The sequence below is a fragment of the Garra rufa genome, chromosome 6 (assembly GCF_049309525.1).
Source record: "Garra rufa chromosome 6, GarRuf1.0, whole genome shotgun sequence".
NCBI lineage: Eukaryota > Metazoa > Chordata > Actinopteri > Cypriniformes > Cyprinidae > Garra > Garra rufa.
Window position 1 is genome coordinate 24657369 of NC_133366.1, and position 24958 is coordinate 24682326.

Sequence of the window (24958 nt, forward strand, 5' to 3'; positions counted from 1 at the left end):
ATGATTTCTGAAGGATCATGTGACACTTAAGACTGAAGTAACAGCTGATGAAAATTCAGCTTTGCATCACAGGAATAAATTAAATTTTAAAGTATATTACAATAGAAACCATTATTTTATATTGTAATAACATTTCACAATATTACAGTTTTTTCTATATTTTTGATTAAATAAATGCAGCACTGATGAGCATAAGAGACTTTCTTTAAAAACATTACAACTGACCCCAAACTTTTGACTGGTAGTGCAATTAAAAATAACAGTTTTCTATTTTAACATACTTTAAAATATAATTTATTCCTGTGAAGCAAAGTTGAATTTTTTATTACTCATCATTACTCCAGTCTTCAGTGTCAAATGATCCTTCAGAAATCACTCTAATATACAGATTTATCATTAATGCTGCTGCTTTTTCAAACCTGTTTACTTTTTTTTTTCAGGATTCTTTGATAAATAAAAAAAATTAAAAGAACAGTGCTTATTCAAAATAAAAATGTTGTGTTACAATATACACTACTATTCAAAAGTTTGTGGTAGATACATTTTTTCATTCTTTTTTAAAAGAAATTCATACTTTTATTTAGCAAAGATGTGTTAAATGAATACAATTGATAATAAAGACTTACATTGTTAGAAAAGATTACTATTTTAAATAAATACAATTATTTGGCTAAACTTTTTTTTTCCCCATCAAAGAATGAAAGAAAAAAGTATTACAAGTTCCAAAAAAATACTAAGCAGCAAAACTGTTTCCAGCACTGATAGTAAATCAGAATATTAGAATGATCATGCGACTGGAATAATGGCGGATTAAAATTCAGCGCTGTGTCACCGAAATAAATTACATTTTAAAGTATATTCAAATAGGACACCAGTATTAGAAATAGACATCTATTGTAATGTTAAAATATTTAAAAGGTCACTTTTGATTAATTTTATGCATCCTTGTAAAAAAAAAAAAAAAAAAAAAAAGTATTCAACAAGGCTAACTTTAACTGAACAAACCCAACTTTTGAACAGCAGTGCAGCTTTCTTATAAATGCTTAACAAGTGTAAATATTTAACCATGTTTTGGCTCTGCCCTCTAGTGGTAAACTGACATTTAAACAAATATCTTCCCACTTGTCTATAAAAACAAAACACAAAGGATTGAGATATCATTAAAAACTTTATTTATGGTTAACGGGGTATACAATTCCCTTATATCTGAACAATACCTGTCAGTGAACAAATTCTAAAAAGGAAAATCATCACCCATATTCCAAAACTCTCACTGTAGATTAAGCAATAAACTAATCAACCTTCCATGCCTATATTATTTACAATCCTTACAATATATTGCAGTGCATAACCAACGTCAGCCTAAATACAACTTCTGTGGATAATTCCAAAATCAAGCTCAGTATGCCACTTTTACATGCCACTCAAAATAACAACCCTTACGTTGGTCAAACCCTGACTAGCTAGGAACCTTCCGAGCATCTCTAAAGTCAGAATAACTAACTTGATCAATGCACTCACACAACCTCAAGAGAAAACCACACACACTGTCAACCCGAGACCTCAGGCACATGAGAAATCAAGGAGAGCAACCATCTTGAGACATCACAGGAGGATAAACAATGTGTTCAACCTTACGATTTGGCATCGCCCTCTAAAAAGCAACTGAATAAAATATGCGCACTCAAAATATCCAAAATTAACCTAGAAGACAAACCGAATCATTTCCTATTCATAAACAGAGCGAAGGTGAGAACAGGAAACTAAAGTGTGACTCACACAAGTGTTTTGTCATGCGCCGGGAGAACAGCAAGGTACCGGGAGGACAAGACGAAACGCGGCTGAAACCCCGTCACGTCTTATGTTTACAGAGGTAGAGTTCTCCTGTCAAACTTGTTTACACCAACGTGATTTTCTGAGTTATCGATCAAAGAGACAGAAGTTGTAGATTTCAGGGGAACGCATCCGCCTTAGTCTGGAAGGCATTGTATGTGTTCATTTACAACATGTGTATTCAAACATTTTATTGTTATTTTCGTCATCCTAATGCCAGATGAAACGTGAAAGAGTCCTAATCAACCTTGATAGTCATCTCTCATTGTCATAAATAAATAATGAAAATAAAAAAAAATGCATTTGCCATCTGTGGCATGTTATCCCAGAGTAGGCAGGTCCGTGACTGTGAAAGTTAGCTTTTGGACTGTCCGTTTATCAGCATCTGTGTCTATGTGTTTGTATTGAGTATGGATGCATTCTAATGTGTTTGTGTGTTGCTGTCGCCTCCTGTTGCCAGGCAATAATCAGGTGTTAGTGTGCATGTGTGTGTATGAGCACTAGTCCACTCCAAGAGCTTTGAGCTGTCTCTCAATCTCCTCATCTGATATCCCATCTGCTTTGGATGTAGCAGCGCTTGGTTGCTTTCGGCCAGCTGAAGGGGCATGAGCCATCTGCAGGGGAAACAAAAAACCCATTATGGATAAAAATACGATGTGATGGTGCATCTGCAATCCAAGACTTAATAGTCATGACACTATACTGCATAGGCCGAAGGGTACAGAAAACATTAAACATCTATGGATCCTGTTCCTTAAAACTAAAAATGTATGAATGTTTACACACCGAAATTGAGATTAATTTGTGATCAATAAGTTCACAGTGTAGGGGTGGCCGATATACTGGTAGACTTAATTAACCGGTAGAAATTTGTTGTCACAATGCCCATCCTGCAAGTATCCTCGTGAATACAGTAATTTAGGTCTTAAGTGAAAGCGAACAGCTGAGAAAGAAAACACGTGTAACAGTATTGGATCTGGGCAGCTCTTAAAGTAATAGCAGTCTAATATTTCTGCTGCTTGTCATTCATGACAACAAATGAGAGAAATCTCACACTGCTCTTGACTAAATCACTTTTGTAACTTTGACAAGAAGTAATATATACATTTAGGTTAGTATTAGTTTCTTATATTGAAATTTCTATGGTATTATAAATTGAGATATCATAAAGACCTTATTTAAAGCAAAAATTACTATTGTGATATACAGTTGAAGTCAAAAGTTTACAAACACCTTGCAGAATTTGCAAAATGTTAATCATTTTACCAAAATAAGAGAGATCATACAAAATACATGCTAGTTTTTTTTTTATTTAGTAGTACTGATAAGATATTTCACATAAAAGACTTTACATATAGTCCACAAGAGAAAATAAAAGTTGAATTCATAAAAATGACCCTGTTCATAAGTTTACATATGCTTGATTCTTAATACTGTGTTGTGCCTTGAATAATCCACAGTTGTTTTTTTTTTTTTTGTTTTGTTTTTTGTTTAGTCATAGTTGTTCATGAGTCCCTTGTTTGTCCTGCAAAACTCTTCAGGTCCCACAAATTCTTTGGTTTTTCAGCATTTTTGTGCATTTGAACCCTTTCCAACAATGACTGAGGACAACTGAGGGACTCGTATGCGACTATTATAGAAGGTTCAAATGCTCACTGATGCTTCAGAAGAAAACACAATGCATTAAGAGCCAGGGGTGTAAACTTTTAAACAGAATGAAGAATAAGTTTTTCTTATTTTGCCTAAATATCTTTTTTCCCAATTTAGTACTGCTCTTCAGAATATACTTACATGTTTCCCAAAATACAAAAGTAAAACTTACCCTGATCTTCAAATTCAAAACATTTTCAACTCCCGGCTCTTAATGCACTGTGTTTCCTTTTGAAGCATCAGTGAACATTTGAACCTTTGATAATAGATGCATATGAGTCCCTCAGTTGTCCTCAGTGTGAAAAGATGGACCTCAAAATCACAGTCCTTGTTGGAATGGGTTCAAATACACAAAAATGCTAAAAAAAACAAAAACAAAGAATTTGTGGGACCTGAAGGAATTTTCTGAAGAACAGCGGGCAGTTTAAAGGTTGTATCAGCGATTTCTAGCCTAAAACATAAAGTGTCAATTTCAGCTGACCAATCAGCGTCAGGGGTTTGGTGTTGTGGACTTTCCTACTGGTGCAGGGATGTGAGGGAGGCGGAGCGAAAGTCCACAACACCAAACCCCTGACGCTGATTGGTTGGAACACTGTTTGTTTATCTGTGGAAAGGTTGGTAGTGCCGATTGTTTTTTTGGCATATCTCGGACCCTAGGCTGACCAGAGAGACGCGGTTTTTTCACAGACAATTTATGGGGCAGGCAGCGAGCCGATCGTGATGAAAGGTCAGCTGAATTTGACACTTTATGTTTCAGGCTAGAAATCGCTGATACAACCTTTAACTGTTCAGGACAAACAAGGGATTCATGAACAACTATCACTAAACAACAAAAAACACAGCTGTGGATCACTTAGGCAACAACAAAGTTTATACTACAGGGCCGTTGAATGCTTGAATCTGATTGGCTGACGAACGTTCTAGAGGTGTTTATTATATTCAGGGAAACGCACGGCGAACGTAGTTCCAGGCAGCTTTAGACCGCAGTGCATGTCTATATCACTTCGCCATACGATTTCAGTTATTTCAAAGGTCCTTACAGCCCAAAACAGCAAAATAACTAAAACCCACAATGACACTGGCCAAACTAATAAATACAGTAAACATCAGGATAAAAACGACAGATTATTTCCATGTTTTTTCCACAATATATTACGTTTTATTATGTACGGAAAGCACAAACTCTATTTCTCTCACCCTCTCTCACTCACCTCACAGACGCACACACATAACGTTACAGTTTGCACTCGCATTAGCATTCGCGCTAATGTTGTTAGCGCTGCTCCGACGATTAACAACTTAAAAACGACATGACAGCTCTCACACGCGAGGTAACAACGGCGTGGTCTTGAAGAAAATGAACTTAAAGTTTAACTGTTAGTAGAGACGATGCTGCCAGTCACCCTTGAGAGACACAGACGTGAGAGAGGTAAAGTCATACACTTAGTTTCTCTCCCTCACTCTTTCCGTCTGTCTGCTTGTCTGTCTGTTTGTCTGTCTAAAAACTTCATTATTAACGGCATTATTTTGCTATTAACAGCCCAAGCGTCGTTACTAGTTCTAAAATGACGTTTTGGAACTAGCAACGAAGCTGTTGAATGAGCTGCGTAAGAAATTAATCCTACTCACAATAGCGTTTTAAGGATAAAAACGGGACGAATGTCTAGAAATATATCATTTGATCGATGTCTTGAGGTGTGGTAACTGTAGTATAAGCGGAATAATTGACTTCGGGCCGTAGAATTCTACGAAAATAATGCACACCTCGGGTGTGCATTATTTTCTAAGAATTCTATGGCCCATCGTCAATTATTCCTTACATATACTGTGTATAGAATATACTGTGAAAGTGTATGTAAACTTTTGAAAAGGGTCATTTTTATTAATTCAACTATTTTTTTTCTTGTGGACTATATGTAAACGTCTTATGTGAAATATCTTATTCTGGTCAGTACTAAAAAAAAAAAGACATGTATTTTGTATGATCCCTCTTATTTTGGTAAAATAATTAACATTTTGCAGATATCGTTAGCATGAAATAAAATCACTACAATTGTGATATAAGATTTTGGTCATATTGCCCACCCCTAGTTCACATTTTAAATTTAGTGTTGTCTAAAAATGACTGGCACTTTGGCACCAAGTCAATACTGAAATGTTAACAACATTAATGAGACCAGCTTTTTTGCAGTATTCAGTACTGACTTAATTTGGGTCCTGCACACAGGCTGCTGCTTTTAAAACTTGCGGTGTGTATTGGTGTGAGCGCTCTGTAAAGTTTTCTATTTATGTGTTTTTGCAGTTAGGCCACTCACAGCGCATGAACACAAATTCGGTGTTTAAGTTAGTCAGAATCCACTCAAAACCACACAAATCAACAGTGTTTTGTTTAGCGCAAGCTTACTGACAGCTTCAGTGATTCTAACAGGAGTTCTCTTTTTTTAGCTTTCTGTATTTAACCCATGCACAACTTGAATAAAAGTTTTATTATCCATGCTGTAGGGATGAGCAAATCTGTTTTATTAAGATTTAGCTGTGTATGCTCTCAGGCGAGAGTGGAGAACATAAGGACACATTTGCAAAGAGTAAAGAATAGCTGTACAGATGATGTTGTTCAGAATACCCTTACTATTGAGATGGTTTTATATAAAGTTTACATGAAAAACTTGACTTGAACATTTACATAACACTTGTATGCAAATCATATTTCATTAAATTCACAGTGGTACATTTAGGGATTTCATAGTTACATGAACTTTATGGCTGCACGATATAAATGAAAAAAGTGATATGTGGTAAACTCGCTGGATGATTTGATGGCTATATATGATGTGATATAAGATTAGTAAGTCAAAACAGGTTTTTTTTTTTTTGTTCAAGATTGATATCTCTCCATTCCAGCTGAAGAAAATCTCTCGAAGCAACAGTAAATCCTGTACTGAAGTGACGTTCTATACAATGCATTATCTAGGATTACTGTAAATTAAACTTAAACTGAATGAAGGCTTAATCATAGGCTTATTTAAATTATGTGGAGATTGGAGCTTTGACTCCCTTTTCAACATGATCTTTTCTCATTTTGCTTCTTTAAATATAGTTGCATATCAATCTGAAAAAGCAAGCCTTCTGAACAAAGTGCAAACTTGAACCACTGGATAGTTGCTTTGATGATGTTTGGGAAGAGGGTTAAATCTAACCATGCTTGCAGACTTTCTTTCTACAGTTTTCATGCTCAGACAGAATAAAGAGGTTCAGCTTATTTCTATGAATAGCCATTGTGGTCTACAGGTTTTGTAACCACTTCGGATTAGGCATGGTCATCACTTTTATAGCCAAATGTGTTCAACACAACTGAGGTACTTCCTCATTTTGGCCTTATTTGAATGCAAAAACTCTTGTATGTTCAGTTGTAGGTTCTCTGCTTAACACTAGCATCACTGCTGCTTAGCTGCCATATGATACATATATGCCAAGCATATGCAATGTATTTTTTTCTCTGCATCTCCTTAAAGTCTACGGATTAATGCACTGAAATCATATTGCAATGCATAATGTTTTTTTTTATTCCATATACTGTGGAGCCTTAATGGACATTTGTCCTTAATGAAAATGGGTTTCAACACTAATGCACTACAGTAATAAGTCTGTTTATTGATTGATGCCCATATCCCTTTCAGTTCTTACCTTTCCTGAGATCTCAATTCCAATTTCATCCAACACCTGATTCACAATATCCTGAGAGTCTTCCTCATCACCAGAATCCTCAAAGATCTCATCCAGTGTGTCATTCACTGTAAACAGACAAAACAGAAAAAGGGTATAAAAAAAACATGCACTACAATCAAATTATGTTGGGGTTTGTTAAAAAAACTATATGGATATGTACAAAAAAGTATATACATCCATCTCAAGTTGGCTACAGGTGAAATGTCAAAAAGCATTGCACACATTTGCATTACACAGCCGTTCAAAAGTTTTTGCATCCATAAAGCAAGTCTCTTATGCTCACTAAGGCTGCATTTATCTGGTAAAAAGGTGAAATATTATTATTATTTAAAATAATTATTTCCTATGTTAATGTATTTTAAAATGTAATTTATTTCTGTAATGATAAAGCTGAATTTTCAGCAGCCATCCAGTCTTCAGTGCCACATGGTCCATCAGAAATCATTTTAAAATGCTGATTTTCAGCTCAAGAAACATTTTTTTATTATTATCAATGTTTTTGCTGCTTAATATTTTTGTGGAAAGTGACAAAACACGAATGTCTGTACTTTTTGATTAATGTAATGCATCCTTGCTTAATAAATGCATTAATCTATTTAGACAATCCCAAAGTTTTGAAATCTTTCACTGTCACATTTGATCAATTAAATAGATCCATCTTGTATAAAACTATGAATTTCTTTAAATCATAATGCCCCTAAGCTTTCAAATGGTAGTGTGTACAAATGATATTAGTGTGCAGTCATTTACTCTTTTTTTACTTTAATTTCTTTAGAAAACAACAAGCTATTCATCATAGGAGTCACTCTAGTAAAAAATAAATAAATAAATCACTAAATAAAAATGAAAAAACACGCTTGTCCAAAACATTTCCCTCCTATGATATGATCTTATAAAACCCACTAACAAAATCACCCACAATAACAATAAATAATTAAAAACATCTTACTCATCTCTTCTGTCATGTCCATCTTTGCTGTCTCTTTCTGGAAGTTCTGCAGGGTCTGCATTGTCTTCTTTGGATCCATCTTTTTGTTGACAGCTTGCATTGTCTGTAAGTTGTTTTGAGAAAGGCAAAGTCACAAACAAATGAGTCACTGTTTGATTCATGTCCATCTTCAAATTTTTTACTTTAGGCTACTTATGCAAAGAATAATGGCCGTGCATCAACGTGCGACTACACTGTGCCAGATATGCATTTATAGACCAACATATACACTGAAATTAGTACAAATACTAAGAAAACCAAAACCACACAGGTCGTAACATACATAATTAATGGAGTTGTTAAGTTGTACACAACGTCAATTTGCAGCCCTAACTGGACACAAACTAGCATTTTCGAGCCATGATTTCCCTTTGGGAATTTAGAATGGGGGTTTTGAAAAGTGGTTTAGCACTTCTGAGTAAAATAAGGTTAAGATTACTTTCAAATCCTTTCATATTAAAGAGAACTTCACAAATAGAATAGGAAAGTTACATCCGGGAATGTTTAACACAGTCCTATTTTACTCGTAAATCCAAAACCATAACTCAAAAAACCCATTAGAAATTCCAGAGGGAAACCATGGCTCGAAAATGCTAATTCTCCTTGGTTTTTAGGAGTACAAAATGAACAGCCCGATTTACTTAAATGTGAAATCACAGCAGTTTCACACAATATTCAACCTAACTTAGGAGTTAAGCTTTAGATCACTGTCAGGACTGCTTAAAATGAACTGATCTAAAATTCGAGGCGCCTGGCTGGGACAGACTTTTAGAAAGTTCAAAAAGACCAAAAAGTCTTACTTTGGTGGTTGTGGCCATGGCACCAGCCATCTTCATCTGGGAGTTCATTAGCTTGGTTTGTGTAGACATGGAGGTGACCTTAGAGCTGACTGCATATGAACGTGTTTTTTGTTTCCTCACTTGAATAAGCTGCTTGGCTAAGATTTTACAGGCGTCTCTGTTCCCTGTCTTTGCCATTTTCTTGATTTCCATTTCCTGTGATAAAGAAAGCAAATAGTTAACACGGTAACACAGTTTTCCAGAATGCCGCTTTGTGGTGAAAGTAGAATAAGGTGATTTATTTGTATAATACTATTAAAAGACAAAATGCAGCTCAAAGTGCTTCAAAGACGAGAATAGAAATGAAATGTGCATGTGAAATAGTGTATGTGAGATTATTTCACTGTGATTTTAAGTAATTCTATGTGATTTTTTGTGCATTTGTGCAAGAAGCCAAAGAAACATCTATTTGCAGAGGAAAACGAAACTAAAAAATGCTACAGTAAAAAAAAAGTTATCTTATCACACACACTTGCGAATGGTTTAACGTCAAGTTACATTTAATTTTACTGTAAATTTCAGTCACATTTATTTATTTACAAAAGACTATGTAATATTTTATATAAACAACTTTGTTTATTGATATTTTTTGTTATCAGCAATGCACATTAGGGTGATTATTGTTACGTTTTCTATTTTGTAGTTGTTATATTTATATTTATGTTATTTACACTACCAGTCAAAAGTTTTTGAACAGTAAGATTTTTAATGTTTTTTCAAGAATTTTCTTTTGCTTACTAAGCCTCCATTTATTTAATCCAAATTACAGCAAAAGCATTTCTATTTGAATATATTTTAAAATGTAATTTAAGGAGAATTTTCAGCATCTTTTCATGCTTTAGAAATCTTTGTAATATGCTAAATTGCTGTTCTATTTTTTTTTTACCAATATTTAAAACAGTTGTTTTTTTCAGGATTCTTTGATGAATAGAAAGATCCAAAGATCAGCATTTGTCTGAAATAATTATACACTATAATGATAAGCTTAGAGTCAGTATTTTTTTCATAGTCAGTTTTTCTTTTCTTTTTTTGGAAAGAAATTAATACTTTTATTTAGCAAGGATGCTTTAAATTGATCAAAAGTGATGATAAAGACATTTATAATGTTACAAAAGATTTCTACATCAGATAAATGCTGTTCTTCTGAACTTTCTAGTCATCAAAGAAACCTGAAACTAATTCTACTCAGCTGTTCTCAACATAATAATAATGGACCTTTTCACATTTCCAGTTTTCTTGGCAGCTTAAGTCGTCCTAGTTGGGTTAACTTCGAGAGCAGTGAATGGGAGAGTACCACAAATATATATTTTTTGCATTCCCATTTTGCTCAAATAGCAAAAGAAAAACTCCACGATAGTGTTTTCACGACTTTCAAAAAAAAAAAAGGAAAAACATTGAGAGAGACTGATAATGGCAGTCAGAAGAGAGCAAATCAGAATATTAGATTTTCGAAAGATCATGTGACTGGATGCTAAAAATTCAGCTTTGAAATCACAGGAATAAATTACAAAATATCACAAAATAGAAAACAGTTATTTTAAATAGTAAAAATATTCCAAAATGTTACTGTTTTTGCTGTACTTTGGATCAAGTAAATGTAGGCTTGGTGAGCAGAAGAGACTTCTTTAAAAAATCATATTGTTAAAAAACTTTTGACTGGTATTATGTCATGTTTATCGCATTGTTTTAGTGTTTCTATGAGTACTGGCCATGTTTTGGCCCCTTCAATTATGACAGCTTTAGAATTTACCAAATGTATTTTTATGATGTTTGTCAGCTCTTTTCAATGTAAAAAGCACATTTTGGTTGTTCAAGTAGAAAAATTAATGAATAAAAGATTAAATCTCTTAATGATATATATAGTTATAAGTCATAAAAGACAGTCACCAATTCGTAATTCCGTAACACCTGAAACACTGTCACAGTATTTCATATACTTGAATTTCTGGCAACTCCGCTGCTGCTTTTTAGGTGTAAATTTAACAGGATATTTTTACAGTGTGTTAGTTATGTTTTCACTGGTATGAGAGTATGAATGGTATGAAGGGTGGCGGCTATTAAACAAAACAAAAAAGTTTCCACCAGCACCACCATCACAATGGCATAACCAGGCCTTATCTCAGCCCGAAACAGAATCATGTGCTGTTAGTCATAATCTATTGACACAATTTAGCTCGGTGTGACATTAATGACATAACCTCGTGATCTCACACTCCTCAATAGTGAAAAAGGGGAACATATGGCATCATATTCACGTCACATTGATGGGTGGGGATTCTCACCAGCTGTTTTTCCTGTTTTTCCAGTGCTGTCCGGTCTCTTGTAATTTGTCTCTGCGTTCCCCGCAACTCTTTGTTCTGTTCTTTAATAACATCTGTATCATGAGAGGAGATTTACATTATCAAAGCCTGAGTCAGATAACAAATTAATGTATGGGCACAACTTCAATACAAAGTAATTAGACCACTTAAAGTTACAAGAATGGTACAGTGATTTGATAAACTATTAGATTTGGTTTATAGGCTATCTTTACCTCGATACTAGCTGTTAGACTCAATCTTGATCAAGAAAATTCTAAATATTTTCGGTTGCAGCTGTCCCAACACACATTTCAGAATAAAAGACACTTGTGTTGAATAGCACAGTGGACCAAAAATATCTACAATGTCCAGAAATGGCTTAAAGACATCTTAAATTAGACTTTAACGTATTAAACAAGTTAAAGGCATTAGTATTAACGAAACCAGTCGATGATTGACGTGAGAGTGTTGCTGGGCGGTTTTGACCAAACAAACAAGCCCTCAGACCAGCAGCCATAAACTTACCGTCTACCGTCTTTTTCTTGAATAACGATGCCATATCTGCTACAAACTCCGTCGACCACGAAAGTAATAGAAAGTAAGTATGTCACAATGACTAAAATCGACTGTGAGTCGCCTATCAAAATATCATAACTATTTCCTGGTTCTTGGCAAGTAGGCGGTAAACTTGTCGTCTTCTGCAGTGATTATTTAAGTTTGATTGGTGAACATTCCGTGACGTTCCGCTCAAGTTGTCCAATCTTAACCTCATGTTGACAAGACCCGCCTTACTGCAAAAACAGAGGTCTCTCTGTCGTTCTCATAAACAAAATACGGATTGTATTTTTTCCTTTTGCTTTTAAAAGTCCTCTAGTACAGGGGTTTTCAAATTGGGGCCCGTGGATCCCCAGGGGGCACAAGGGAGTAAGTAAGGGTCCGTGTAAATGTTTAGAGAAAAACAGTATTTTTTTTAAAGAACAAAGTAATGAAAATAAGATCAAAATAAATAAATCGATTATTTTTTTATTAAAATAAATAAACTAACAAATAGGATGTTAACATAAAAAAAAAATATGGATTAAAGTTTTTTTTAAAATAAAATAAAATTGGTAAAATAAAATACATATTTGATTAAAACAAATAAATAAAGTAATAATAATTGCTATTATATTCACAAAAATGCAGTAATAAAAGAAACTAAATATTTCAAATAATATTTTACACTACCAGTCAAGTTTTTGAACCATTTATTTATAGATTTAAACATATTTATAAATGTAGAAATATTTTTACTATTTAAACAAATAGTAAACTGTTTTCTGTTTAAATATATTTTAGAATATACTTTATTCCTGTGATTTTAAAACTTAAAAAAAAAAATAGCATCAGTAATCCAGTTACATGATCCTTCAGAAATTATTTTAATATTCTGATTTGCTGCTCAAAAAACATTTATTATTATTATTATAATGGTAAAAAGTAGCTAAGTGGATTTTTTTCAGGTTTCACTGATGAATAAAAAGTTCAGAAGAACAGCATTTATCTGAAATAGAAATCTTTTGTAACATTATACATGTTTTTATTATCGCTTGTGATCAATTTAAAGCATCTTTGCTAAATAAAAGTATTAATTTCTATAATAAATAAAAAATATATATAATACTGACTCCAAGCTTTTGAATATAATTTATAATGTTTCAAACACTTTTTATTTCAGATAAATGCTGAAAATGATGCTGAAAGCTTTGATCACAGGAATAAATTATATTTTAAAAAAGTAACCTAGTTAAAATATTTCACAATATTACCGTATTTTGGCTAAAAAAAATGCAGGCTTGGTGAACAGAAGAGACTTCTTTGAAAAACATTAAAAATCTTAATCACTTTTGACTGATGTTCATATTTTAATATTGTTACATACAAAAAAAACATATAACTGCCTTTTAACTTGTAGAATCGAGGCCCCTCCCATTAGTATGATCATATTTTGGGGGCCGTTGCATGAAAGATTGAAAACTTCTGCTCTAGTACATTTGAAAAGATGCATTCATATTTATTACGACAAAAGGCAGCCAATCACAGCGCGGAGATCTAACGCATGCTCGTGTGGGAAGACTTGGAGCGAGACCTCGTGTAAATCCGACTCCGTTCGATCGCTCTTCGTATATCTTCGTACGCAGTTCGGCATGTTCCGCCTACACATCGGATCCTGTCGATCGTGAATTAGGGCTGTATTCGTCCCCCTCGTTCTCTGTGTTGTTGTCCTCGGTGACGCGACGGAGGTGTAGCCTGACGCGGTCTCTTACGTGTCGGACTAAATAAAAGTGGAGCTCCGGAGGCCTGGGAGTGACGAGGCGAGTCTGTGTCGGGTAAGAAGAGACGCATTCGTGGGGGAAAGAGATAATGCACTTGCCGTTTTAGTGGACATGTTGCAATGCTCGATCCGTCTGTAACAAAGAGATCATGGCGGCGGTGGGCATGTTTCTCAACAGCTCAGACTTGGTTGCAGACAATGAGTCAGTCAGACAGTCGAATGAGGAAAGCGCGACGGTTCTACAAAGTACATGTGTTTATGCGAAGGATAAGAAATGCGTAGAGTTATGAATGCGATCGCCCGTCCATGGCACATTTTGATGGAAATACAGCACATGAAATGTTTTTTTTTTCTTGGCTCCAGCATTGCTTTATGGAGCGGTCGAAGCTCTCCGTTACATTAAAGATCTTCACTGCATTCTCGCCCATGCAGAGGTTTTGTGTACCACTCAAACAATTATTCTGTGTAATTATTAATTGGTAATAAAATCAGAGAGAAAACGGTTTGCTCTTGAGTATTATTTTCATCAAATTACACCATAAAACAGACTTGAGTTTGTGTTGCATACTTGCTTCATTCAACCTGGAACACTATTTTACAAGTCGAAACACGCCTGAAAATGCAAGCACTTGTGTTTATTGTTTTGCTTTATCTTAAATAGCCATAAATAGGCACTTGTACAAAAAAAGAAGTAATTTTAATAGCACCCTGTTTTTGTGTGTTTTTTTAACTAACGTTCTATTCATAAATCCTATAAAAACCAAAGCTTAAATCTGACTGACAGCTGTATACGGAAGTAAAAAGGCGGCAAATGGAGTCAACATGGTTTGTGGAGCACGATGCTTAGTGTGTCACTTCTAACATTATTACTTATGAAACAGTGGGTTCATCTAAATTAATTTCGTTAATATTAATTATGTAAATGTATATTCTCAATAACGTGTTAACGCTTGGTGGCTACTTTTGTTTCTATGTATATTAATATTTTGTATTTTTCACGTGAATTACTTTATGTACATAATTTTTATCATGTGAAAATACATTTAGACTATATAAATGCAAACATTTTAGTCCTGTAATGATGTCAGAAAAGAAGTTGGTATGTAATGCATTGTATTATTAATATTTTGTTTTATACCCGAGTAATTTTATTTAATTTTTAATTAGGTTCAAATGTAATGCCTATAAATACATACATACTTTATAGGACAACACTTCAGACTTCACAATTCTATAACTGTTACCCAAAATACTCAAAATGAAACTCGACTAACCCAATCTGTGGGCAGGGTGTTTTTGCGGCTCACCGTTTCCCTTGACATGAGGCGTTTGTGACCTACTCTCTATGTTCACAGTATATTTATAGTATTCTGTATATCTGCCAAAGTAAAAGATTTTAAATTACATCTCCAGGCAATCTAAATGACCATGGAGGCAGGAGCAGATGTCCAGCAGGGCGGCGACACTGCAGTCTCAGATACAGACACTCAGCAGATTGCCACCTTGGCGCAGGTGAGTTTCCTGGATCAACGCTTTTGGAAACCCATTTGTTAGCATTCCAAGGCTAATTGTAATCGATAGAGTTATATGTACAGTTATAGTAATTATGCATGTAGTTGTGGTTTGATATTTTGATTCAGTTCGGATCTATTTTAGTTTAGTCTCTGTGTCTTACCCTGCTGTGTGTCCCTGATGTAGGTTTCCATGGCTGCAGCACAGGCATCAGCCACTGCGCCCACAGTGACCTTAGTTCAGCTGCCCAATGGACAAACGGTGCAAGTTCACGGGGTCATCCAGGCAGCCCAACCCTCCGTCATACAATCCCCACAAGTGCAAACTGTACAGGTAAGCCTGATGTGATTCATTTCTGTGAGCTGTCTTAATTTATTATGTATACTGTTTGCTAGTCTAGAAGACCTAAAGGATTAGTTCACTTTCAGAACAAAAAATTACAGATAATGTAATCACCCCCTTGTCGTCCAAGATGTTCATGTTTCTTTCTTCAGTCATAAAGAAATTATGTTTTTTGAGAAAAACATTTCAGGATTTCTCTCCATATAATAGATATGTATGATGCCCCCATTTTTGAACTTCCAAAATGCAGTTTAAATGCAGCTTCAAACAAATTGGCAATTTATATACTTTAACCTCAAATGCCTGTCTTGTCTCTGCGATGCACATGCGTAGTCTGTGTAATCCAGGTTAATATAGTTAGGGTATGTTGAAAAACTCCCATCTCGTTTTTGTCTTCAATTTCAAAATCGTCCTACAATGCTGTTTTACCTTTTTTGTAAAGAGTGTTTGATCTTCTTTGTATGTTCACCTTGTAAACACTTCTGCAGCGATGTAGGACGATTTTGAAGTTGGGGAAGAAAATGAGATGGGAGTTTTTAAGCATACCCTAACTGTATTGACCCGGATCACACAGACTGCGCATGCGCATCGGCAAAATCGAGACAAGACGAGCATTTGAAGTTAAAAAGTATAGAAATTGTCAATTTGATCGTTTCGCTAGATAAGCGGCTTCCTCGGCTGGGATCGTTTAGAGCCATTTGAAGCTGCATTCAAACTCCATTTTGGAGGTTCAAACTTGGGGGCACCATACTTATTCATTATATGGAGAGAAATCCTGAAATGTTTTCTTTAAAAAACACAATTTCTTTACGACTGAAGAAAGAAAGACATGAACATCTTGGATGACACGGGGGTGAGTACATTATCTGTACATTTTTGTTCTGAAAGTGAACTAATCCTTCAATAGTTTAAAAATAATACCTGACTTTTTTTCTTTTGTTGCCTTTGTATTAGATTTCTACCATTGCTGAGAGTGATGATTCACAGGAGTCAGTGGACAGTGTGACAGATTCCCAGAAAAGAAGAGAGATCCTGTCTAGACGGCCCTCATACAGGTACCTGAATGGATTTGTAGTTTCGGTGCAGTGTTTCCAGTTAATTACATAGACTCTGGCAGGCAACCACAGTTTTATAAAAAAAAATCAAAAATATTTTACCTAATAACTTCAGAGATCTCGTTGAATGTTGTCTTTTGCACCATTGCTTTGGCAAAGCATCTGTGAGTTGATCTAAAATCAATATCGCAATATTCCTTAGTGCCTTAGTTCCTTAGTTTCTTACTACATCACAAGGCTGCAAGCTGTGTTTCAAAGCAAAGCGTGGTACAATATTTATGCAAGTAGCTCAAAATCCTGTTTTGAAGTGTCTTGGTTCACAGTGAATGCAGCAAGTTTTAACTTTACATGCACTGCGAGTTTAACATGCATCTGGGAACATGATGTTCACCAGTTTTGGTTTATTTTCACATTCGTTTTGCAACATTTATGTGGACAGATGATTACAGTATTTCACCAGATTTGTAATGAGATGTGTTTGTAAACCTATGTTCACTGAAATTAAGAGATGAAAATTACAATACTTACAAAAATATAAAAATTTTACTATGAAAAATAATTAAAGAGCTGAAAAGCTGAAAAGTATTATTATTATTTTTTTACTTAACCTCAAGTTGTTCTAAACCTGTATGAATTTCTTTCTTTTCTTGAATGCAAAAAAAAAAAAAAAACATTTAGAAGAATGTTGGTAACCAAACAGTTGCTGGTACCACTGAAATACTTAGTATGGAAGATAAATACTATAGAAATCAATGTCTACCAGCAACTGTTTAACTCCCCACTTTCTTCAAAATATCTTCTTTTGTGTTCAGCAGAAGAAAAAATTTCCTGACAGGTTTGGAACAAGTGAAGGGTGTGTAAATGATGACAGAGTTATCTTTTTACCTGTTGTTAAACAGTTTGGCTTCCTAAAACACCTTTGTGAATATAATGTGGACTGAGACACTGTCACAACTATAAAGAGGTTTGAGACCATTTAAGACCAGGTAAAAGTCAATGCAAAGACATTTCACTCTCTTCAAGTTTGGTCACTGACAAAGGGTTTGAGCTCTTCATGTTGCTTAGTACACTCAATTGATGCATTTTATAGGGCCCTATAAAATCAATTTTATTGTTTCCCCAAATTCAGTTTTTTTTTCCCCCATTTTAATTGTTTTAATGGGAACCCTGGGTTCAACCAAAAGCGAGAAATGTTGCATTGTATCCGTATTTTATTTTCCGAGTTGTGTTGTGTAAAATTAACAACCGATAGCATCAACAAGAGAAGCGATGTAAGTCTTCACTACTTTCCTAGTGATAAGAAGAGGAGAAAAGAATGGGAAGATGCCTTGTGACAAATAAAACTTCCTAAAGACCCGCATCTGTGTTCCCTCCACTTTTGCCCTTTAGTAGACCAAAGCTGTTGAAAGAGCTTACAAATGATGTAAACATGAGCCACTGAAGGGGTTTCTCAGCAAGGATTTCACTCGATATCCGGGTGTTTTTAAAATTTTGTGAGAAAAGTGCAAATAATGGCTTACCCCATAGTCCAAAATCTGTAACGATTTGGGTTATCTTCATAGGTTTTCTACCACATATTGCAGTAAGAGACATCATTAATGTGGCATTAAGCTATACAAGTCTTAATACTCAGGGCTACCTTTAAATTAAAAAATATTAATCAAAAAGCATGTCTAATTAATTGAAATCATGAAACGTGCACAATTTAACAGCAGATTTATAAAAAAAAATAAAATAAAAGATTTTTAAAAAACGTTAATGTTTTACATATTTCTTTCTTTTTTTTTCAGAAATACTGTGTTTTGTATTTACATTTTTCTAGTTAATAAATTCTGGTAAATGATTTTTCTGGTAAATATTCCTTTAAAAAGTATTTAATAAGTAGTAGTACTATCATCACATTAATTAATATATTTCTGTCACAGGCTTTTTTTAAGTTAAAAGTAACTTTTATTTTGATAAAGACCTTTTAAGTTTCTTTTTGTATATAATGTGACACAAGTTTTTACTTAAAAGAAACAGTAAAATGCTTGTGAAGTGAGCAGTTCTAGAGATTATGCTTGTGATCATGTACTCACATCATTTTTGTTTCAGTATGTGTTGTAAACACAATGCAGGATTCATGTTTAAATAGTATTTTGTGGCTTAATATCCACAGACATTAGTTTATATCGCATTTTAGTTTAAGTGTAACAACCTACTTTTGATTTATTCATCCAAATTCCATGACATTCTGTGTTATACAGTAAAGTCATTTTTACATCTGGATTCCGCAATTCCATCTGCGTTTTTTGAAATATTACTGCAGTCCTTTTTGTCCAGATATTAACATTCCTTATGGAAATTTTAAAATTAGTGTGCTAATTCTATTTTAGTCCATTCACAATCTATTGTTCACAAGCTTGATTTGACATTTTGTAACACAGAAAGATCCTGAACGACCTTTCATCTGATGCTCCAGCAGTCCCACGGATAGAAGAGGAGAAATCAGAGGAGGATTCCACTCCAGCCATAACAACTGTTACCGTGCCAACGCCTATCTACCAGACAAGTAGTGGGCAGTACAGTAAGTAATTTGTTTCTCTAGTGCAAATGCACTGCTGCTACTACTATACAACATTTGCAATAGCAGCTTGACACTGTTTGAGTTCAGTAAATATACAGTCAACCTCATGGCATTTGTTTTTCCCCAGTTGCTATCACTCAGGGTGGGGCGATCCAGTTAGCCAATAATGGAACAGATGGAGTTCAAGGGCTACAGACCCTGACCATGACAAACGCGGCAGGCGCTCAGCCCGGCACCACCATCCTGCAATATGCACAGACCAGCGACGGCCAGCAGATACTGGTGCCTAGCAATCAGGTGGTTGTACAAGGTGAGATTTCAACATTTCAGTTACACACAAGCGCATAAAACCTTGAATTAAATGGCAGAAGATAACGAGAGATAAGAGTAAGTGTACTGGTGTGGTTTCTGACATGTAGATTTAAATCTAGGCTAGGCGTAATCTATATCCTGCAGGCAGCCACACAAGGCATCTAAATGTCTCCTTGTCAAAATATAAATCTGTGCTGCTTGTGTTTTTCAGCGGCCTCAGGAGATGTTCAGGCGTATCAGATCCGCACCGCAGCTGCTAGCACCATTGCTCCAGGGGTGGTCATGGCCTCCTCTCCTGCACTGCCCAGTCAGGGAGGAGCTGAGGAGGCCACACGCAAGCGGGAGGTTCGACTAATGAAGAACAGGTATGATAAAAATAAAAAAAAAGGCACATCTGCACAATTAATGCACATGCTCATTTTGGAGTATAATCTATGACCCAGGTGAATTGCATAAATCTGAGAACAATTGCTGTGTATTCACATACATTTAAAATGTAAAGCCTTATAGTTTAACATTTGAAAGCAAAGAAAGTAAGATATACTTAATGTACCATAAATGTTAGAATTTCTTTATTGATTTGTTTAATAATACAATGTGTTATTAATATTATTAGTAGGATTATACTTGTATTATTATGTATAATGATATTGGATTAAAAAAGCTTTTTATAATAAAATAATTATTACTTATTATTATTGAAAGCACATTTTTACAGTACAATAATATTATTGCGTATTAATAGCATTTCTTTATAGATTTTTTTTTAAATAATGAAATAATTATTATTATTATTATTAGCAATGTTATTGTGTAATATTCAATGGGGGGAAACACGTTTTTATTATTATGATTATTATTGTAATGATTTTTATTAATTGTTAATGTGCATTATTATAATAATAATATAATAATTTTTATGTTTAATAATATTGGATTAAAAGCTTTTTAAAATAAAATATTACTTTGTAATAAAATTTTACTTGTTGTTGAAAACACATTTTTACAGTACAATAATATTGCATATTATAATATGTAATAATTTAAATAATTATTATTAATAAAAATATTTATGTTATTAACAAAAAATAGCAATGTTATTCTACAATATTCAATGTAGAGTTTTATTAGTTTTATGTTGGATTAAAAAGCCTTCTATAATAGAATATTACTATTATATTAAAAAAAGCACATTTTTCAGTACAATAATATTATTGCATAATATAATAATAATAATATAATTTCTTTGCTGTTTTGTTAATTTCTAATCATTTAAATTAAAATAATATTAATAATTAGCAATGTTATTCTGTAATATTCAAGGGGGAAAACAAGTTTTATTATTATTTTATTAATAATGTACATTTGTACAATAATTTTTATATATTATGTATAATATTGTTCAAAAAGCTTTTTATAATAAAATATTACTATTATTATTATTATTTAAAGCACATTTTTACAGTACGATATTGTTATTGCATATGAATAGAATTTCTTTAATGATCTGATTAATTTGTAATAATTTAAATAAATGTAATAATACAAATATTAATGTTAATAATAATTAGCAATGTTATTCTATAATAATGTTCAATGGGGGGCAATTATATACATTGTGTATAATAATATTGGATTGAAAAAGCTTTTAATAATAAAATAATTATTACTATTATTACTGAAAACACATTTTTACAGTACAATAATATTGCATATTAATCTAATTTCCTTTATTGATTTGTTTAATTTTTAATAATTTAAATATTATTATTATTATTATTATATTAGTAATTATACATTATTTTGTATAATATTGGATTAACAAGCCTTTTGTAGTATAATAATTATTATTATTGAAAACACATTTTTACAGTGCAATATTATTGCATATTAATATAATTTTTTAAATAATTTTTTTGTATTTTGAACTCGTTTGAACTATTTTTATTATGATTACTATTAATAATAACAATAAAATTATTATTATTGTTGTTGTTGTTAGTATTATTAATAATATTATTAGCAATGTATAGTAATATAATAATACAAGTTTTCCTTCTTTTTTGTTCATAGCTGATAACATTCCTGATTAAAATGCCCCTAATTTATGTATTATAATTTTACTTCAACTATGACTATAGCACCACTGCACTGTGTTCTCCCTTAGATCGCTAACCTAGAATCCTTTCATTTCCGCAATTAAAAAATCATTAAAGTGAGGAGTGAATGTTGCATTTTTACTTGGAGTGACTCATATGGTGTCCTCTGTAATCCTCTGACTGTAATAATATGTTTCCACCACAGAGAGGCAGCACGGGAGTGCCGCAGGAAAAAGAAAGAGTACGTTAAATGTCTGGAAAACAGAGTGGCCGTACTGGAGAATCAGAACAAAACGCTCATCGAGGAGCTCAAAGCGCTAAAGGACCTTTACTGTCACAAATCCGAATAACGGCCCCTCACACATACTTGCTAAACGGATCTCTTCTGGTGCCTCAAGAGACAGAGACTCTGAACATACCACAGGCACCTGCACAGCATCTCTGTCTCTTTTCATTTCTATTTCTTTTCCCTTTTTTTTAAATATTATCTTCTGTAAAAATCCAGTTATCAGGAATACATTGTAAGTTTGTAAGTGTAAACTTTTTTATTTCCTTGTTTCTCTTCGGAAGAAAGAGAGTCGGTTTCTCTACGACAAGAAGAAATATGAAATGCAGGGTACAGTTTCGTTATCAAACACGTTGCCCTACTTAAGGAGCGATGCGAACCATAAAGAGCACCTTTCAGCTGCGAGCGTGACAGGGAATGAATGTTTGTGTGGGTTTATCATGGAAACAGCCCAGGGTGCTGCTTCTGAGAGCTGCTCCTGTCACTCTGAGGTTCCCATTTGAAAGACTTTCCCACACTGCACCAGTCGTTGATGGCGCTGCCTGCGAGCATGATTAAACGGGGATGAACGGAGATTCTCACTTTTGCAGCATGGGTCTTTTATAATTGAGATTAAATCAGCTGTGCCCTTCCTGTTGTTTTATTGCTTCTGTTACTAATACATATACTCATATTTTTGTTCTTCTGAAGAGATGCGTGTATATATATATATATATGTATATATACATGCCTCTCTTATGACTTGGATTGATATATTATGCGCCATTGTCTACTTTTTCTTAAGCAGTGTTGCTTTTGTTACAAAATTAAGTGCTATAAGGAAAAAACTCAGTCACATTTGTTAACTAAAATAGGTGGATGCTTTGAAACATGGAATGATGTTTGAAAAAGTGTTGTAAAAAAGTAAATGAAATATACTATGTGATTTTCAGTGAGCATTTGATAGCCCATAATCAGAAAATAATTTTTTTAACTTGTAAGTGTGCTTATATTGTAATATATTGGAATTTCTTCATCTATGCCAGACTTTACATGTCATTTTGGTGCCATCTACACTGATCAGAGACTAATTGTGTTGAGTCCCTTATATTTTGGGCAGATTTTGATATACAAAACTGATCTCTGATCAGTGGAAAAGTGTTTTTTTTTTCTTTTTTTCACATTTCAGTAATGAAAATGCTGTTATTTTCTTTTGTCTTTTGCCATAACATGTCAACGTCACCCACAACAACAACGTCAATGTTATTTTTCCTTTTTTTTTTTTTACACATTTCTGAATTATTTTTGATTATGTATTGTATTTTTAAGATATGTTGCTTATGTGTAACCTAAATCAGTTTAAAAGCATTCTGGTGCAGTCTTTCATCAACAATTATATATTTGGCAGCTGTTCATAATCAAATGTGTTGAGGTAGTTTTTATTTTGTATTTAATGGTTGTGAAGATTAAATGCCATTATTTAATCTTCCTTCACTTCAGTCCAGGATTGTTCAGTCCTGCTCCTTGGAGGCCTGCAAAATTAATTTCAAACCAGTTTTCACTTCTCTGTAATTGTTGGTTAGCTAGTTAAGGTATGTTATAGATAACTTATCTCTGCAGAAAGGTCTGAACAACCTTGATCAGCATCAGGGTTGTGTTCAGAATAGCAGATTATTATTCTAACTCAAGTACAGTTCAAAATTTATTTTTATATATATATATATATATATATATATATATATATATATATATATAGTAGGTACGGAAAGTATTCAGACCCCCTTAAATGTTTCACTCTTTGTTATATTGCAGCCATTTGCTGAAATCATTTAAGTTAATTTTTTTCCTCATTAATGTACACACAGCACCCCATATTGACAGAAAAACACAGAATTGGTGACATTTTTGCAGATTTATTAAAAAAGAAAAACTGAAATATCACATGGTCCTAAGTATTCAGACCCTTTGCTCAGTATTTAGTAGAAGCACCCTTTTGATCTAATACAGCTATGAGTCTTTTTGAGAAAGATGCAACAAGTTTTTCACACCTGGATTTGGGGATCCTCTCCAGTTCTGTCAGGTTGGATGGTAAACGTTGGTGGACAGCCATTTTTAGGTCTCCAGAGATGCTCAATTGGGTTTAAGTCAGGGCTCTGGCTGGGCCATTCAAGAACAGTCACAGAGTTGTTGTGAAGCCACTCCTTCGTTCTTTTAGCTGTGCTTAGGTTCATTGTCTTGTTGGAAGGTAAAACTTCGGCCCAGTCTGAGGTCCTGAGCACTCTGGAGAAGGTTTTCGTCCAGGATATCCCTGTACTTGGCCGCATTCATCTTTCCCTCAATTGTAACCAGTCGTCCTGTCCCTGCAGCTGAAAAACAGCCCCACAGCATGATGCTGCCACCACCATGCTTCACTGTTGGGACTGTATTGGACAGGTGATGAGCAGTGCCTGGTTTTCTCCACACATACCGTTTAGAATTAAGGCCAAAAAGTTCTATTTTGGTCTCATCAGACCAGAGAATCTTATTTCTCACCATCTTGGAGTCCTTCATGCGGGCTTTCATGTGTCTTGCACTGAGGAGAGGCTTCCGTCGGGCCACTCTGCAATAAAGCCCCAACTGGTGGAGGGCTGCAGTGATGGTTGACTTTCTACAACGTTCTCCCATCTCCCGACTGCATCTCTGGAGCTCAGCCACAGTGATCTTTGGGTTCTTCTTTACCTCTCTCACCAAGGCTCTTCTCCCCCGATAGCTCAGTTTGGCCGGACGACCAGCTCTAGGAAGGGTTCTGGTCGTCCCAAACGTCTTCCTTTTAAGGATTATGGAGCCCACTGTGCTCTTAGGAACCTTAAGTGCAGTAGAATTTTTTTTGTAACCTTGGCCAGATCTGTGCCTTGCCACAATTCTGTCTTTGAGCTCTTCAGGCAGTTCCTTTGACCTCATGATTCTCATTTGCTCTGACATGCACTGTGAGCTGTAAGGTCTTATATAGACAGGTGTGTGGCTTTCCTAATCAAGTCCAATCAGTATAATCAAACACAGCTGGACTCAAATGAAGGTGTAGAACCATCTCAAGGATGATCAGAAGAAATGGACAGCACCTGAGTTAAATTTATGAGTGTCACAGCAAAGGGTCTGAATACTTAGGACCATGTGATAT

The 24958-nt window shown here is 34.3% G+C and overlaps 2 protein-coding genes across 2 annotated transcripts; one reads left to right on the plus strand and one right to left on the minus strand.

The window, feature by feature from the left end:
• Positions 1-1149: 1149 nt before the first annotated feature.
• Positions 1150-12019, minus strand: chmp2bb (charged multivesicular body protein 2Bb). Its single transcript, XM_073841836.1, has 6 exons — positions 11862-12019; positions 11319-11410; positions 8998-9192; positions 8159-8261; positions 7168-7274; positions 1150-2447 (listed from the first exon to the last, which is right to left on the minus strand). The coding sequence occupies exons 1-6, from the start codon at positions 11893-11895 to the stop codon at positions 2334-2336; spliced, it is 645 nt and encodes a 214-aa protein (XP_073697937.1). The 5' UTR covers positions 11896-12019; the 3' UTR covers positions 1150-2333.
• A 1574-nt stretch (positions 12020-13593) lies between these two features.
• creb1a (cAMP responsive element binding protein 1a) lies at positions 13594-22914 on the plus strand. Its single transcript, XM_073841837.1, has 8 exons — positions 13594-13705; positions 15064-15162; positions 15349-15495; positions 16459-16559; positions 18986-19125; positions 19253-19435; positions 19649-19802; positions 21742-22914. The coding sequence occupies exons 2-8, from the start codon at positions 15073-15075 to the stop codon at positions 21884-21886; spliced, it is 960 nt and encodes a 319-aa protein (XP_073697938.1). The 5' UTR covers positions 13594-13705; positions 15064-15072; the 3' UTR covers positions 21887-22914.
• Positions 22915-24958: the final 2044 nt, after the last annotated feature.